At 29.8% G+C, this 18,891-nt stretch overlaps 1 protein-coding gene across 1 annotated transcript in view; it reads right to left on the reverse strand.

Annotated features, from left to right (window-relative positions):
- Window positions 1–18,891, reverse strand: part of LOC107447723 (katanin p80 WD40 repeat-containing subunit B1) — a gene marked incomplete in the record, with an annotated part of 103,034 nt that overhangs the window by 33,475 nt on the left and 50,668 nt on the right. Inside the window, 2 exon segments of the mRNA XM_071188269.1 lie at window positions 8,996–9,146; window positions 17,375–17,442. Of these exon segments, the coding sequence (XP_071044370.1) occupies window positions 8,996–9,146; window positions 17,375–17,442 (219 nt within the window).

The following is an 18,891-nucleotide window of genomic DNA, read 5'->3' on the forward strand; positions in this document are numbered from 1 at the left end:
TCTTAAGGAGCCGCTAAGCGACAAACCCTTGAAGGCAGAGCTAAGTATTCGAAACAAAACTACCGAAAGTAGCACTAATGCGGAGCTAATTTTCCGTGAAGGTGTGTAGCTAGTTTTATTAGAGGAAAGTAGTGTAAAAATACATTTTTGGAACATATAAATACTTTTGCGTCGTTGATATGGTCACCATTGAAATCAAAATGTGAAACTCATCATCATACCAGCGAAGAAATTGGGACTTTTTAATGTTGGAATGGGTCTGTTCCACGACACGGAGCTTTTGGAACCCGCTCCAGATTTCCCGAACTTTCGAGAAGTTTATCGTTTAACTGTTAGCAGTTGCTAATCTTTTAGCTGATAATTTTTTGACAGACTCAATTCATAATTTTCGCATGACGTCATTATTCTTTATTTAATTATAATTCTTTTTAGCAATAATTTAAAAATTCCTTTCCGAAAATTAAACTACAATAAAAATTTAAAATTATAAAAAATAGTAAAATACAAATTCATGATTTTCACAAACTGAATATGTTTTGATAGTTCTATATTAAATGAGTGAATCAAATTCTCATTTTTTAAATGAATATTTCATATGACTTTTTATTCTGATGAAAAAGGGACAAAAAATACTGTCTGTGTTGCGTTGGAAAATATTTTGAACTAATATCCGAGTTTTCTTTTAAAATATTTGAATTCTGAACAAAATCGTTTATTTATAACAAAAAAGGAAGGAAGGAATATCTCCACTCTGCGAATTAATTAAACTTTTCAGCTTGTTTTCGAACGTAAATCTAGCTTCAAAATCTCAAAGTAGGGGAATTGACCCAATTTTGAACTATGTCGATGCATATTTTACAGTCAATAATTCCCTAACTATTTATCAAAGGTTAAAATTTTCCCCATCTAATTTGTGATACATTATTCGACATATCTTCACAATTTTATATATTTTTAAACATAATAGTGTCCACGCATCAAAATAAAACGCATCACAAAGTTAAACATCCAATACAGTGGCAGTGATAGATCACATAATTATATTGCATATTATTTAAAATGTCAATATTGTCTTTACCATATAATCTTTAAAATGCCAATAAATGTTCCAATACAGACATAACTATATCACATATGATTTAAAGTGTCAATATTTAATAATTTATCATACATTATTAATTTTGAGCACAAAGTCTTGTAGGATTCAAAAATAGAATAATCTATTAAAAAAATCAATTTTATTTATTTTCAATTTTTTACAAAACAATTCATGATAAAAACCAGCACCTAAAATGTAAAAATGAAATCCCATTACTTTTCCTTTAAAACATCTTTTTCACCATAGTTAGGTGGAAAAAGCATAAAAGAAATTTTAAAAATAACAGCTTCAAATGCCATTTTAGATAGTAGAAATATTAAAGACGAAATTGGCCCCCTCACTTTTTTTAGTCGGAAAATAAATGCCTTCAATCTACAAGAAGTCAATATTTGTTTGAATGTTAGCGGAAATTGAATATATTTCGGATGTGAAGTGTGTTAGAAAATTTGCTTACTGAGGGGACAATTTTCCTAAAAGGAATTTTTTTGTTAGATTTTTGATGCGGTGGCTTTTATCTAAAAATATATACTTTTACATGAATAAAAAAGGTTCTTTATAACATTTGTTGAAAGTATTTTTTTTAAACTAAAAATATCATATCTTTAGAATTTTAAGTAGGAAAATAGCAAATATTTTTTAAAAAGTATTTTGGAAAAAGATTTATGCGTTTATGGATTGGAAAGAAAAATCATTCTCGAGAAAAATATTCTTTCATTTTTGTTGTTGTTGATGTTTTTATCTTTCTTATAATTTCCATAAGCGGACCTCAAATTTCTTTTTATGCATTTTTTTCTTTCCGATGTTTCAATTAATAATTAGTAGGTATCCGAAATTACTGATGTCAATGTTATGAACTTTTTATCGATACTTTTGACAATTTTGTGTTTGTAATCGTAATCGATTATAGAACTGTTTTATTTTTCATTGTCACGTTAGTTAAGAAAGTATAAGTTCGTTGAAGTTTGATGTTACCTTGTGGGGTGAGGAGTTATCAACAATGCCAACCTTCATCCACCAAAAGGTACCCCAAAATTGAATCGAGTTAGCATATTTATATACTTGTGAATTTATGTTTAATACTCGTAGTGGTATGTACGCCACAGTACTCCCCCACCAGAATTTTATCAGGGATAGAATTCGATGAACGGATACCACTTGTTGCCCTACTTGCAAAAGACCGGGAGAGCTGTTAAGTTCACCAGATTTTGAGAGTTTGTCGTGAAAACTGTATGGTTGTATGTAGGTTCTTCTGTGTTGCTATTAGCAGTCGAGAGTGTGCAGGATCCCGATGTGTGTAAATGAGGCTGAGAAGCAACAGCGCGAGGAGAGCATAGACGCAGTCGCAAATAACAAGTCAACTTTTCAATGCGGGTCATATATCAATGTAGGCGTATTTAAATAAACGTTGGCGAGTTTTTTGAGGTAAGCATGTTCAAAACATGTCCGTAATGGTGAAAGAAGTTATGTCAACCGTCATCAAACCACAGGTTCCTCAAGATTTAATAGAGTTAGCATGTCTTATATACTAGTGAATTGATATTTAATAATCGTAGTGGTAGTTACGCACGCCACAACGTTATTTAATCGCACTGAGTAAAAGTTTATCCGCTATACTTATGTCAAATAAATTCTTATTAACTCTGCATCTTACTTTATTAATGAAAATTTACCAACTAATTATAAGGTAGGTAATTTATAATTAGTAGGTAGTCCGGGTAGTGCAGCCGAAGAAATTATAATGGTTGACTTGTATCCATTAGATGATTGTACCCACTGAACAAAGGAACAAACAGACATGTATGACAGACTTAAGCTGCTTTAACAGTTTCGAACTATTAATAGTAGCAGCTTCAATAATAAGCCTCTTATATGACAAATATGCACATCGTAAATATGCATTATGTCAGATTTCTGTGATGTTCGTGCATATAAGTATACAAAAAAGTGCAATTTTTTCTATAAAAAAAAAAGAAATGTACTCACTTTAATTTAAAATTAAATTTTCCTTAAATTTGCTTTTCATATTTTCATTTCAGTATCAAAATAAGAAAAGTCGCAGAAATCAGCCTAAAAGAAATATCATTATTTATTTAATCTCCTAATTTATAAAAAATATGTCTCGTGATTTCAGCAGACGATTGCACTATCATGCTAAAGCTTTCTTTTTTGAAGATTTCGTTGCTTCATTTTCTCTTCTAAACAAAATTAACAAGACGCGAAATATATGGTAAGCATAAGCAATAAATTGAATGTGCATTATATTGACATTTGGGCAGAAACAATGGAACAATTAATTAGTAATTTTCCAAATTGCTGTCTGTAAGAAAGCGTATTTGATTCAACGGATTTATTTTTATTTTTTCTGATAGTTTAGAGTAATGAAAGAAATGCATGGTCTTTCTCTGTTTATTACAGACATTAGAAATTGCAAATGTCAAGAAGATGAAACTAAAAGAATCAACAAAGAATTGGCTAACATTCGAGCGCAGTTTAATAGCAGAAGAGATTTAAATAGCTACAAGAAAAAGAAATACCTATGCAAGTTGGTTTTTATATTCTTACTAGGTCATAACTGTGATGTAGGCGTCCTGCAAGCTATTAATTTGCTGACTTCGAATAGTTATAGTGAAAAATTCATAGGGTATTTATATTTATCAGTGGTAATGGATCAAAAGTCAAACTTGATGCTATTAGTGCATAGTGCTGTTAAAAATGATTTGGCATCTAGTAAACATATTCACCAAAACCTAGCTCTACAATATACGGCAAATATGGCTGATGCTAGCTTAGTGGATGATGTATCTTCAGATGTTTTGAGAATAGCGTTTAATGGTGAAACTAAGGACGAAGTAAAACAAAGTGCTATTTTATGTTTACTTCATATCACACGAATCAATCCTGAAGCAATTCAAACCGATGATTATATTCAACAAGTAGTTGGTTTTATTTCGAGTTCAAACTTGGGCATCGTTATGGCTGCTTCTAGTCTACTCGAAACATTAGCAGAAAAAAGAAAATTAGATGGATTCCCCTGTGTTTCCACTATTGTTTCAATACTGCATCGTCTTTTCAGAGCTAGTCCAAATGATTTGCAAGATTATGCTTATTACACAGTTCCATCGTCTTGGATGGTTGTTAAGCTTCTGAGGCTACTTAGAAACTTTACTGTTCCAACTTCTTCTGTTGTAAGAGTGCGCCTTCTTGACTGCGTGCAATTAATCTTGAACAAATGTGAAGAACCACCGAAATCGGAGAAACTCGGGCGCACAGAGAAATACTCAAAAAACGCTATTATTTTTGAAACAATTTTGCTGATTCACCATATTAAAGTTGAAGATTCAGTGATTTCACGTGCTTGCTCGATTTTGGGTACTAAAATGCGGAATAAAGATATCAACATACGTTACTTAGCCCTGGATATGATGTGTTTGCTAGCAGAATGCGCAATTGCAAGAACAATTTTCCAACGAAATTTAAATTCCATCAAAAATTTGTTTTATTCCGAAGAAGATAGTTTAATTAAAGATAAAATCACCGATCTCCTATATCTTCTGTGCAATAAGAGTAATGTTATCCAGATCATAAATGTTTTGAATAGTTATGCTGAAATGTGTGATTGTACATCTTCAAAGGAAGAGGTGATATTGAAGATTGCATATTTAGCTGAGCAGTTATATGAAAATCCTACATGGTACGTCGAAATCATTTTAGCACTTCTAGAAAAATATCACTGCTATGTTAGAAGAGAAATATGGTTTAGATTTGTTGAAATAGTGAAGAAAACGCATAAACTCCATAGTTATGCGACTAAAAGAATTTTTGACATTATCAAGGATGGTTCATGCAATGAGAGTTTAGTGAAAGTGTCTGGTTACATTCTTGGAGAGTTTGGAAATTTGATTGCTGGTGATCCAAACGCTAATGGCAGAGTTCAATTTGCATGCTTACAAAATCATTTTCGCAACTCCTCTCTTGAAACAAAAGCACTTTTGCTTACGACATACATGAAATTTCTAAATTTGTTTCCTGTTCTTAAAGAGGATGTGAGTAAAATTTTTTTTGAGTTCACCAAACACTCAGATGTGGAAATTCAACAAAGAGCTGTGGAATATTTAAAGTTATCTAAACATGCAGGTTTAGAGATCATTTTGGAAGTGATGCCATTTGCAGAAAAATCAAATTCCATTGTTCTGAGTGTTTTGCGGAAAATTAGGCCTAGTTTACACAAAATTCGAATTTGTGATGAACCTATTAGCACACCGAATAGTACTGCTATCAGAACAACATCATTAAACCTTAAAAGTAACACCATTAGACAAAACGATAGACAAATTAAACGATGGGTGACAGAAAAACCAAAAGTGAATGAGTTAGCAAAAAAGAATTTTCAAAACCCCGTTCCTGGTTCGAGGCAGGTACATAGAGATTCAGATCAATTGACGGCAAAGAAATCGTATGTAGAAGTTTTAGCAAATGTTCTAATGTCTCCTATTAATCCTCCAGTTATTTCCACACCTGTTCGTGACATCATTTCTTTAGATCCTTTGCTCCGTCTCATTTGGCATAACAGTGGCGTGATTTTTGAGAATGACATCTTCCTCGTCACTTGTGATTGTCAGTTCAATAAAAGCATTGGACGTATTTCCCTCTGCTATCAAAATAAATCCACGTATCCATTTCGATATTTTTTACCAACTTTTTTCTTCCAAAATACGGCAAGACTGAAACTTTACATGAAGTCTTGTCAATCTATTCTATCTGCTGGTGAAAAGATTATGCAAGAAATCGGCATACAGTGTTTGGAAGAATTCAGTGAAAGACCCGAGTTGTCAGTTGGTTTCGAGTGCTTTGGTGAATTTAAAGAACTAACCATAAAGCTTCCTGTTACACTGAATAAGTTTTTTGAACCAGCTTTTTTTGAAGCAAATCAGTTTCGTAACCTGTGGAATAATTTCAGTGGTGAGGAACAAGAACTGGTGAAAATAATTCGTGCCAAATGTCCAATGGATAGGAATACGTTAGTCAATAAATTGCTTGGAATACAAATGTCTGTTCTGTCAAATTTGAGCCAAAACTTGCCTGATGTTTATGGTGCTGGAGTTTTCCATTGTAGTACTTATCAAGCAGGAGTCTTATACCGTATACAATCAAATTATAATACTGAACAATATCGTATCTCAATGCGAGGAAAGAAAAAATCTGTACTTGTCGAAATTGCCAAGTTAGTGGAAAATTTGGTTTAGGCTGATTTTTCTTAGAAATTACTTTAGAAAAAAGAGGCATGTTATGTATTTATTAGTTAGATCTCAAATAGGTCTTTCTGAACTTGAAATTTGTTTCAAAATTTCCTAGTGATATGAATAGAAGCTTCTTGATTTCTCTTTTACTTCAGTTGTTGAGATAATACCAAATAATTTTAGCCGCAAACACCATTAATGTAAGACAGATTATTGTAGCTGCATGAAATTTTTAACAACTTGATATATACTTTTTTTATTGTTATTTTAATATCTAAAAAATAGACCTTTTTAAATGAGCAAAAAATAAAACAGAAACTCAGTTGTTTTTTTCTTAACATGGTTATTTATTTATTTATTTTTGATTTCAATAAAACATTTTTGCTGAAAAAATAACTCAAAACTGCAGAAAAAAAGACATGCCAAACATTATTGAGGTAAGACTGCGTACGTTATTTTTACCAAATAAACAGACATTCAGTGCTAATTTTTCTCCATATCAAAATTTATGAGTCGAACTAAAGTCTTCTGAAATTTTTTTTAATATTTTAGATATTATAGCTTCTTAAATTAAAAAACCATACTCAGACAAATTTAGGTACTAACTACTTATTCGAGTCTTTACCTTTTGCGATGCTAAAATAATATAATATTGATAATGAATATATGAAGGACATACAAAAAATATACTATTTATTTTCAAATTTCGTTAATTTTATAATTTTATTCAAAATTTGTTTTGTAATTTTTATTAAATTAATAATATATAAAATTGGCAAAAATAATAGTTATGATGGTACGTTTGTAAAAGAAACTTTAAAAACAGCTGCTGGGTTGGAAGCTATGATTATATTTGGAGCAGGATCCAACCGGGAAACAGTTTTTACTTTTATATACATAGATATCAATTACTTTTTGGTTCCTGATTCTATTGTGTTTTTAAGGAATGTAATTTTAAAAACTGTAATTTCATATGGCAAATTCGAAATTTAAACGTAATCAGTGAAATAGCTTCTGAGAAATAAAAGTTTTTTAAAAAATTGCATGTTTAAAATTTAATTACTCGAGAACTATTCATTCAAATTTTGTATTTTTTCATGTAATATTAAAATTTTTAAAATTTGGAAAAAATTTGTATTTGTATTTGTATTTGTATTTGTATTTTAATTTTTTTTGGCTATTATTAAGTAAAATAATAAAAATAATAAAAAAATAATAAATCATTAGTAAAATTGTTTTTGTTAAAAATTATCTTTGGAAAAACAAATTTTACAATTGCGTGCAATTTTTTTTTGATTCGCTTAAAAAGTTTGCTAGGTACACACACAAAAATACTCAAAAAGAGGAAATTTTCGACCGCTCTCCTGCTTCGTCTGCATCAGTAGAAGGAAATGTATGGTTATTCAGAGAAAGTAAATTTTCCTGTCTGATTTTGCATTTTGCAACTTAAAATACCATCTGCAATAATCTATTAGCATAAGGTGAGCTTTTGAGCAGTTAAAATTGAGTTCCAGAACGACATACCCTGATTATCCTAACAAAAGTTATTCAGGGTGTTCCATTCTTTTGCGCATTGTACATATCAACGAATAAATATAATGTTATTATTTTTATTTTTCAAAATATTATGTCTGTTTATGTATACGACAAACATAAATTCTATCAAAACTTCCGATTTTAAAATTTATTTTGTAGCTCAATTTTAATGAAAACTATTCTATGAGGATACCGTAATATCTCACCAACTCTTATAGTAGAATCACCGAAAGATTACAAAAGTGGGAAAAAATAAATGATTGGTCAATTCTAAGGCTCCTAGTCAATTCAACAATTGTCTAAAGCTACATGATAAAAGGAGCTCGATATTTTTTCTGTTTATTTATAAATTTTTTTTCAAAAACAAATTAATTTTTATTGTCTTGGATTTTACATCTTTACATAAATACAATGTAGTAAACCGTTAGGATCACACAATTACAGCTCTCGTAAGCCGTACTGTAGCAGTCTTTGTTACCAGTAAGCTCGGAAATGAAATCTCATAAAATTTATGCGTGAAGTGATTTTCAGTTTGCACTCATCATAATTCATCAATTTTTGCATAATACAAAAGATTTTCTGTAATTTATCACACTGTAAAAAAATCCGAATCAAATTACGGTATAAAATGCCGGTAATTTGGTTGCATCTTCTCTAAAATCCATTTTACCATAAAATTTTATACCGTAATATTTACAGAAATATTTATTAAACTGGGGTGATTCAGAGATTTTATGGTAATTAATACTGTAAAACTGTAGTTTAATTATTACTCTATATCAGATATTTTGATCAGTTATATGTTCCGGTAAAAATGAATTTTATGGTAAAATGTACTGGCACTCTGAATGCCGGTACTTTTTACCGTAGTTTGATCCGAAATGTTTTACAGTGATGACAAAAGCAAAACATCTGTCTCACTAATTATTTCTGAACAGTTTTCATCATTTTTATTTGATCAATCTGAAAGGCTATATATCGATTATTGTTTCGAATACAAATCTAATTTTAGAAAGCTTCCATTGATTTTCTTTTATAGATTCCATGATAGAAAGAAAGAAACAAAGGTAATAATTATTTTTCAAATGAAGATATATTTAAAACTTTCACTTTTGAAACTTACCAATTGACTCTCGGATGATGATATGTCGGATACTTGTCCCCATCCCATGACTAGAGTGTCTAATGTTCGAATTGGCTCCCACGCATACACTTTCAGAATGTCTTGGGCACCACTAAATAAGCACGCGCCATTTGGACTGAAATATATTTTCCTGCAATAGAGAATGATTTACAAGGATCAATTACAATTTTAATAGATCAAACAATTTTAAGAGAAATTATAAAAACACTTTGAAATAAATTGAAATGTATTAAAATGGTAAAAAAATTTGTCATGCTGATTATTAAGCGTGATAATCATCAGAAAATTAGGGGTGTAAATAATTGCCTGATTATTAGGGGTGATAATAATCAGGTTCATAAACTGTTAAAGATTTCAGAGTCTAATAATCTTTTAAAATGTTCCAAACCAACCCTAATTAAATATGAATAGACTGTTGTGATATAATGTACCCATTTTTAAATTGTTTTAAAATTAAAATAAAATTAATTAGAGAAATTGTTTATCTGTAAATTTTTTATCCCTCAATTAACAGTATTTTTTTAAAACTGTTTCTATTTTTTTTAAAAATTATGTTCACTGGTACATTTGAAACCAAGACTTTTCCCATCGTTCGGCAATAGGGACGCATATTTCCTCTACGGAAGGATGAATAAGGGATAATTTAGTAACAGCCCCCCCCCAAGGACATATTGAAGCTCGCTTGAAATGGAGACATATTTTTATTGTGTCTCTATTTCAGTTTTTCTTTAGACTTAAAAATAGTACAATTTATTTATTGTAAATCTAATTACACAAATATTGAGTGAGAAATTGCAATCGTAAAAGAGGCTGTATTCCTTCAGTTATAAATTGTGAGGGGGCTAAGGCTCCCCTCCCAGTTTCGCAGTCAATGGGTTTGTCTTCTAAGTTCCAATTTGCAATTATTTATGAGTATCAAAGTACTTATAAAACACTGGATATTGTTACATGATACAGGGTATTGCTTCACTTACTAAATTATAACTTATAATTATATATCAATATAGCATTTATAATATTATAATATTCATAATATCATAATATTTATAAAATTATAATATTTATAATATTATAATATTTATAATATGTAAAAAATAAAGACTATATATAGCACTTAATCAATAAAATTCGGTAAAGAAAGCGCAATTTTAAAAAAATAATTTTAGAACACTACTGACTATTATATTATTATATAAAATATTTATTGTTCACGAGAGTAGATTTAACCTATAGTAAATGAGATATGCACATGCTTATAATTTTGCAGGCTTGTGGCATAACTACCACTATAAATACTGAATACCAATTCACTAGTATATAATACATGTTAATACAAATACATGATAATACCAGGTTGTGAAAAATTTTCTCTGTATTATATATTTTCAAAAATTCATGCGTAGAAGAATTCTGAGTATAATATATTATATCTAAATAAATCAAATTCATATGTGTGAGTAATAATTTTAAATGTTATAAATAAATATAAATTTAATTTAAAAAATTTACAGGGGAAACAGCTATAAGACTAAGAGATGTGAGTTATAAGCTTATAACCTGATAAAATGGAATTCTTTACTATCTTATTATCTAAATCAGTATGCAAGTAAGAATTTGTCAAGTAAGAGATAAAGATTTTTCTCAGTCTTAGAGCTAGTTCTTGAAAGCCAATTTTACTTATTCTATGCCTACCTACTATGAATTGGATTTAGTGTTTGAAATAGAATAAATTTTGTTTCCAGTTGGGGTTCAGTCTTTTGAATGCAAGGTTTTTCTTGGATTTCTTTCATCTCAACATAGATTATAGTTTTGAAACAAAATAAAAGTAATACGCTTATGAATTGAATTTCTCAACTATTATGACTTGAAATCTCAAATGTTTACGGGTTATTTGAAAATTAAATTTTCCTATCGAGATTATTATTTTACTTAATTTTGTTTTTCAGCATTGTTTAAACCTCAAAGTCTAATGAGTTTAATTTACGTTATTCTATTATTCGTGTCTTATTGAGTTTATTATTCTTGATTTAATTTTTCAAAATTTGAATAAACTAGTCATTATTTTGTCCTGAATTTTATTTTGTCATTTAATTCTTCGAGCAAATAATAGTGCCTGAATAGTTAAACTGCTGACGTAAATTGATATTAGTCGTGAAGTGTTTTTCCTTTTGGTTAAAATAAACAGAACTATGTTTCTATGGTGCTCAATTTTAGAGAATTGCGAGCTAGTAGTTCATATTGCAGGAAATCCAATAAAAATTAAAAATGGACATTAGAGATTTTAGGATATTTGTGGGTGGAAGTGATACTAAACACCTTACGAAGATAACTTCTCTTTGGCATTATTTTTATGTCTTTGGTGGCGTGCTTAGGTTTATGGATGCCCCAAGAGCAACATTACAAAACAACAAGCTCGTTGCTCTAGTTCTTCAATTTCGAACTACCTGCCTAATGGGAACTCATAACCTAATGGGATCATGAACATCACTCATGATTTTCAAGATAACGTACCATTGTGCAATATTCCTTACATTATTTTCTTAACCTTGAAAGGAATTGGCAGGAATAAATTTTGGCGGCATTCCTTTCTTAGATTTTTTTAAGTGTAAGAGCCATTAAAAATATTTAGAACATTCAGTTAGAAACGGTTTACGGGTTTAAAACGGCTTACAACTGGACGATTAGGAAATTATGAATACAAAACTATGCGATTTTTTAACCATTATAACTAGCAAAGTTTATAAGGAGTAAAAATAAAATGCAATGGGACACATTTTCGTTAGGTAATAGACATGAAACCGTGGAATGTGTCTTATTAAGTTTATCAGGTGGTGGCGTCTATCGCGAAGAAGAGGAATACTAAACTTCTTTGTGTTAAGTAGCTTTGCAATGCTGTCATCTATGCGAGATTGCAATCTTTTTCGTATTCTAATAGTCCAGGGTCACCAATTGGGAATATCAAGAAACTGGAAACTCTTCATGTGCTGAAGAATTGGTAGAAATAGTGTGGTATCAACGCTAGGATTTGAACCCCCATGCAGCCGAAGAATGTACCCAACTGTAAAAAATTAAAAAGCTTCATAAGTTTGGTCTAGCTGACGCAGATAAATTTCTGGCTGTTTTAAGCTGATTAGGTGCAAGCAATAAATAAACGACTTTTCTCACAGTTAACTATTTTAGATCAGCTTTTATGATCATTTAACTGTTTTAGTGAATATGGTGAAATAAAAATTAAATAAATTTGTTATTTATCCATTTTTTAAAGAAATTTCTAACAGTGTATTCCTAATTTCTTTTTTTAAATACAAAGAACATTTTAATTTAATTGCTGATCTTAGTTTTTTGAGTGCAGATGCCCGAAATCTTAAATATTAAATTTTTTTTAAAATTATATAGATATTCATTTATAAAATATTTTTCAAGAGCCAAATAATTATCTGCTAAAAACTTGATTGCATAATAAAATAACAGCAATAGACTAAAGTTCCTTAGTCATTCATTGGATGCTTTCTTTAGCTGAAAGCCTGGGGCTGTTGATTCATTGGTCATACTACTCTACACACCACTAAGTTCTCGAGTTTCAACTTTTTTTAATATTCTTGATAATTCCATGAGCATCATGGACGAAACAAGCCAGTCATGTTTGAAATCGCATCAGTCGATTAATAAAAAGCATATAAAAATATTTCGCAGATTGTCTATGTTATTTAAACGGAACTTATTAGCGATATCTGGATCTGCCACTTTTTCAAGAAGCTTTTTCGTAAGTTTTTCCAGTAAAAGTTTGAAATGGAAATATTAATGAAATAATATATTCATATTCAATAGAAAATAAAAAAAATAGGTATGATTAAATTTTTTGGAAAGAGCATATTCCTAATAAAAGTGAAAAGAAATATAGATATAAAAAAACACTTGCATTAACTCTCTTTTCTGTCCGTAATTGTTATTTTTTCGTTCTTCAATGACTTTTTTTAAGGTTTAATGATTTTTTATTTTTTTTCTTCCAATGCTCAAAGACATTTTTTTATTGATTGAGGAATAAATTACTAATATGCTAAAGGTAACGTGATTAAATTACGTTATAAGCAAAACTAATAGCATAATTACACTTTATAACTTAATTACAAATTATAATAATGCCTTTGACACCCGGTGACTGAGCGGTAGCTCTTCTCGCTGTCGTGCCACAGGTCCCTGGTTCGATCCTCGGGCTGGGCAAGGTTGACTTAGCCTTTCATCCCTTCAGTAGGTCGATAAATGAGTACCAAGCATGCTTGGGAACTAAACACTGGGGGTTCCGCGTTCGGCTGACGACCTGACCGGAACATCTGCTCCTGCACCCCAGAGCCCAAGGTCAAGAAAACTGAGATGGGCACTGTTGGCCTTGGCCCTCTATGGGCTGTCGCGCCACTGAGTTCAGTAGTAATTATGCCTTTAAAATTATTAAAAAATTTTTTATTTCATTCTGAAATACTTTACACTGTGTTATTATTATGTTGCCTATAAAATACTTATTTTCTTAGCTGCCGCAATCGTGAATGGATTAATCTTAAGCAAATGTAACTGTATTTGGTACATGTTAAATGTTTAGATATTTTACAGTAACAATAGCATGAATAAATTATTCTATCAAAAGCTGAAAAGTTTATTCATCTAATTTTATTCGAATCGATGATAAACAATATTGCAGAAACAATATTGTGATATTCTATTCCTTAAAAAATATTTTTATGAGTGGATCATTTATAGTTCTAAAGAAAATAAATAACATGCACACATTTATTTTACTTTACTCTAATACTTTTGAAATAAATAAAAAGACAATTAAGGGAAAAACAGAGAAATTTAAAAAAAAACAACAACTTAAGTCTTTTGTGAAATAAAACTAAGCTTTTAATAATTCAAAACTCACGTTTTTAAGATTATTTTATGTTACACTAACGATAAGAGTTAAAGAAATGTCGCAGCATGGTTAATTACGATGATATTACATATAATTTGAAATAAATTAACCGCTTGATGCTTATATGCTCTAAAAATATAATTTTAAGAAATCAAATATTAACACTACTAACAAGGAAGTGGAATTGGAAGTATGTATTTACAAACCTTTTAACTTGAGATATTTTATTCGATTGAAGACAAATAATACGTTGTTGACAAGTGTAATTAGGTTTAAATTATCAAAACAAAACATTGCAAAATAACAAATAAAAAATATTTTTTTCCAACTTTTCTTTCTTCATCTGCAAACCGTTTTGCTTGAATCATCTAAAAAGGAACTAGCTTGCTAAGAGAAAATTTAAGTGAAACTCATGTATTATTAATAAGTTGTTTTCTTATGCAATGTACGGGTTTTATGTCTGTAATTATGAATAAATAAGAGTATTTATTTTCGTTAACACGGCAGAAAATTTCTTATAAAAAGAAAAAAAACTCCACGTTAAGAAAATAATTTTTCTTACTTTCTCCCAACTCTCGATTCTGAAAAACGACTCTCAGGCTGCGGAGATTAAATCTTATTTTTTCGTAAAAAGTAGCATCATGCTCGGATTTCAGTTAACGTTATCAATATTTTTATAAATATTTTTTTTCAAAAATAAGTTATTATTATCATAAAATATATTATTTTGATACTTTAAAAAAGATATTATCGAAAAAAAAATATTTTCTAAACGACTATTGTAAAAAATTAGCTTTTTGACGTCTAAAGTTAAATGATGTGAAAAGACACAAGTTATGTCCCATACAATCGTATCGATAGTATAATAAAGTCTTTTCTTTAGTATCGAAACACAGAAACACTTTCTATGCCTGATGAAACACAGAACTGTATTTCTGTGCTTACATCTCTATTTTACTTTGCACAAAACCCGTCCACCATGTTAACTTTGATTTCCATGTTGGCAAAATGCTTATTATTGCTGACTCAAATGGACTCATAAGCAATGTTGGAATTTTCATTAAAAAATTTGCTGAATTAACCGGCAGTAGTTCGTCCCTCTGATTAGCCGTAAAGTTTACGGTAAAGACGCTTTTGCATTTACGGTTTTGAAATCGTTTTCAATTAGTATGGTTATAAAACAATGAAATAAAGCTATACGTTTTTTTTAACCATTTACAACTAGCATAGTTTCAAAACCATACAAAGGAAATTAAACTCAGACACAGCTAATCTTTTCATTAGGTAATCATCATTGGAGAGTGCAGGACACAAATTGAGGAGTACAGGACTTCGGAAACTCTTCATGCGTTGAAGGAATGGAGGAAATATTGTGGTGCCAACGCTAGGACTGGAACCCAGTTCTGTCAGTCATGAGATTAACGGATTAGCCCTCTCAGCTATAATATGTACTCAGTGTCAAGGAACTAAGTGGCTTCATTAGGTTGGCTTAAATGGTAAGATAAAATTCTGGTTGTTTAACCATATTAGGAAAAAACAATCAATATAAGTTTTTTTTCCTTACACTTAACAGTTCGAATATCATCTTTTTTTTTAATGTTATTTTCCTGTTTTGGTCAAGTATGGTAAAATAACAATGAAATAAATTGCTATTTAACCATTTTTGACGAGAAATTTCTAACAGTGAGTCACGATGGCTCAGTGGTTAAAGCACTGAGCTGTCATTGCGAAGTATTGTGATTCGATTTCCGGCAGCCCCTCCATGACCCTTTCTCCTGGCTCGGGATGGATTGTAGATAGCTTTACTTTACTCATGGCCTTAAGAGGTTTGATTATTGCGACCTGAGACTATTTAGATTATCATTAAAATATTACAATAAAATGAAGAAAAAAAACATTAAAATTGTTAATTATGTTAATATTTTCAAGTACACAAATGCATCAGTTACTTGAAGATTACATTATGTGGTATTAATACATTGTATTAATTAAAAGACAAAAGAAAGACTAGTACTTTTCTGCTATCTTATACTGTCAATTATGTGTCTTTTGTCCCTTAAATAAGATGCTTCATTGCAGTAACAAAATAATAATATTTGGCATCATCAATGCTTTTTCACTTTGTTTAAATTCTACTTATATACAACACAAAATTAAGCCTTCTTTACAAGGATATTAGCAGACGTAAAGGCTTAGAGCAATAAAATAATAAGCCACGTTTTCTTATTCTTCAGAAGTTCGGTTTTCAAAATGTTTTTGCTAAAAAACACTGCAATTTCTACTTGGATTATAAGATATTTTGTGCTTTGTGCTTTATTCCGTCATCTTGTGAAAATTCCAAAAACTTTACAAATTTTTGGAATCCTGTATGGAGACAGTACAAAGGAATAGTTGGATGTAAAACTGGCTCCTATGGAAAAAAATGCCGCATCACTATAATGCCTAAAGTCTTCAATATATACTGGGTGATTACAAAATAACTTTGCCGATATATGATCATCTGAAGAATATACACTTTGAGATAACAGGAAAGAAAATGTACTTAGGTATTATGTACAATTACGTTCTGGAATACCATTATAAACGATTATGCAGTATGCAGTTTTCACGGTTATGGTTACAGTGACAAAATTTCGAAATTTTGTCACTGCAACATCTACTTTTTTTAGAAATAATAGTAATCCTAACAGTAAAAAACTTAAAATTGAGTTGAAGTGTTTTAGCGCAGGAAATTGCGACATTTTCATTTTACTGAGCGTCACCACGAACGAGAAGAGAGTGCATTAAAACATTTAGAGCACTTTTAAGGTAGCGTTCGATCACGTTTACTAGAACTCAAAAATGCGGGCACAATGAAACGTTTTTAGCATTAAAATATTCTCTTTACTGTTTGCTTCTGCGTTTCTTTTATTTCTTAAAGAGAAGCAGCTTATTTTCTTTATCTCTGTCTAGAGTCAAAATTTTTTGTGCAAAAAATATCGTTACGGCACCCATTGAGGTTCTTCACTGTAAGAAACGAATTTCGATCAACGACAACAAAAATAAGTGTTGCCATTTGAAAATTTCGCCTCTGCAACTGTAACGTTGAGAGCTACGCAATCATTTTTAACATCGTTCTTGAGCGCATAGAACATAATATACTGTTTACAAAATTTCATTCCAATTACTCAAATAGTATACTCCCCAGAAAGTAATATGCAGACAAAGTTATTATTTTATAATCACACTGTATTCGAAAAATGAAATTTCGCGCAATTTCTACTTAATATTATAGCACTCTTACAACTAGCTGTCAATAGTTGTTCTAAATGTGGGGTTATAGTATAACTATTTGTAAGAATATTGCCGATTCTAGTAAAACCCTGAAGCGTTTAAGAAAATGAAAACGGGATGAGCGCAAACAGAAGAGTTATGAGAATTTACTATTCGCTGTACAATATAAAGACACTTACTGTACTGGACCAGAGTCCCCATCCGTGCTTGACACAAGTCTGTAATTTTCTAAGTCCCAGAACTTTACGCACCTAAAAATATTTCACTTATTTTTAAAAGAAATAAAGGAAAATTCATCAATTAAAAAGTTAACAACGATGTAAAATTTTCAAAAAATTAGTTTCATTACGTAATTTGACTTCTTGTTTTTCCCATTAGAAAAGTTTTCTTTAGATATAAATTTAGGCTCATAGACCTGAAAAAAAGACAACACCGATTTTTTTGACGCAGATGTGATTCTATATGCTTTCAAAATTTTTAAAACATATTTTTCATGCCCTTAAACTCGTAATTTTTATCTAATTTTCTTAAGAATTGTACAACATGTAAATAGTTAATGTAATTTTTATGCTTTGTAGGACTTTCTTCTACACTATTTATAGTTTTGTCACCCCAATGCAGTAAAAAGAAGTACCATGAGTAACTTTAAATCTAATGACTAGTTTTTTATGTATTAACGTATAATGTATAACTTTATGTAAAATTTTAATTATTATTTAGGCATTAATTTTTATGATTTAAGCCTACATATTACATATGCTAATAATTAGCACTGCCTATAAATAAGTTACGAAATCAGATACAAACATGTGCATATACTGAATAATTAAAAAATTTTTTTTACAAATAGGAGATTTAGGTTCATTGTTTGCATACACTTATAAAAACTGTTTCTATCGTATCAATGAATCAAAGTATTGATAAATTCGATATTGGCTTTATTCGGTTTTGTTTCGACCCCTCTAATATACAATAGTGAGTGAAATATGAAAATTACTAAACTTTTATTAATAATACTAAAACCTTTAAACAAGTACTAAAACCTTCATTAATCATCAACTTTCAGACATAAGCGTTTATTAAGTGCAAAAAATATGAATATCATACCAATTTACGTAACGAGTTAGTTTTAAGCATAAGTTTAAAACATTATTCGTTTTTCTAACTTTGGTTTATACTTACTATACTAAAACCTTCATTAATCATCAACTTTCAGACATAAGCGTTTATTAAGTGCAAAAAAATATGAATATCATACCAATTTACGTAACGAGTTTGTTTTAAGCATAAGTTTAAAATATTATTCGTTTTTCTAACTTTGGTTTATACTTACTATACTAAAACCTTCATTAATCATCAACTTTCAGACATAAGCGTTTATTAAGTGCAAAAAATTATGAATATCATACCAATTTACGTAACGAGTTAGTTTTGAGCATAAGTTTAAAACATTATTCGTTTTTCTAACTTTGGTTTATACTTACTATACTAAAACCTTCATTAATCATCAACTTTCAGACATAAGCGTTTATTAAGTGCAAAAAAATATGAATATCATACCAATTTACGTAACGAGTTTGTTTTAAGCATAAGTTTAAAATATTATTCGTTTTTCTAACTTTGGTTTATACTTACTATACTAAAACCTTCATTAATCATCAACTTTCAGACATAAGCGTTTATTAAGTGCAAAAAA

This window comes from Parasteatoda tepidariorum, chromosome 2, assembly GCF_043381705.1.
Source record: "Parasteatoda tepidariorum isolate YZ-2023 chromosome 2, CAS_Ptep_4.0, whole genome shotgun sequence".
Classification (NCBI taxonomy): Eukaryota; Metazoa; Arthropoda; class Arachnida; order Araneae; family Theridiidae; genus Parasteatoda; species Parasteatoda tepidariorum.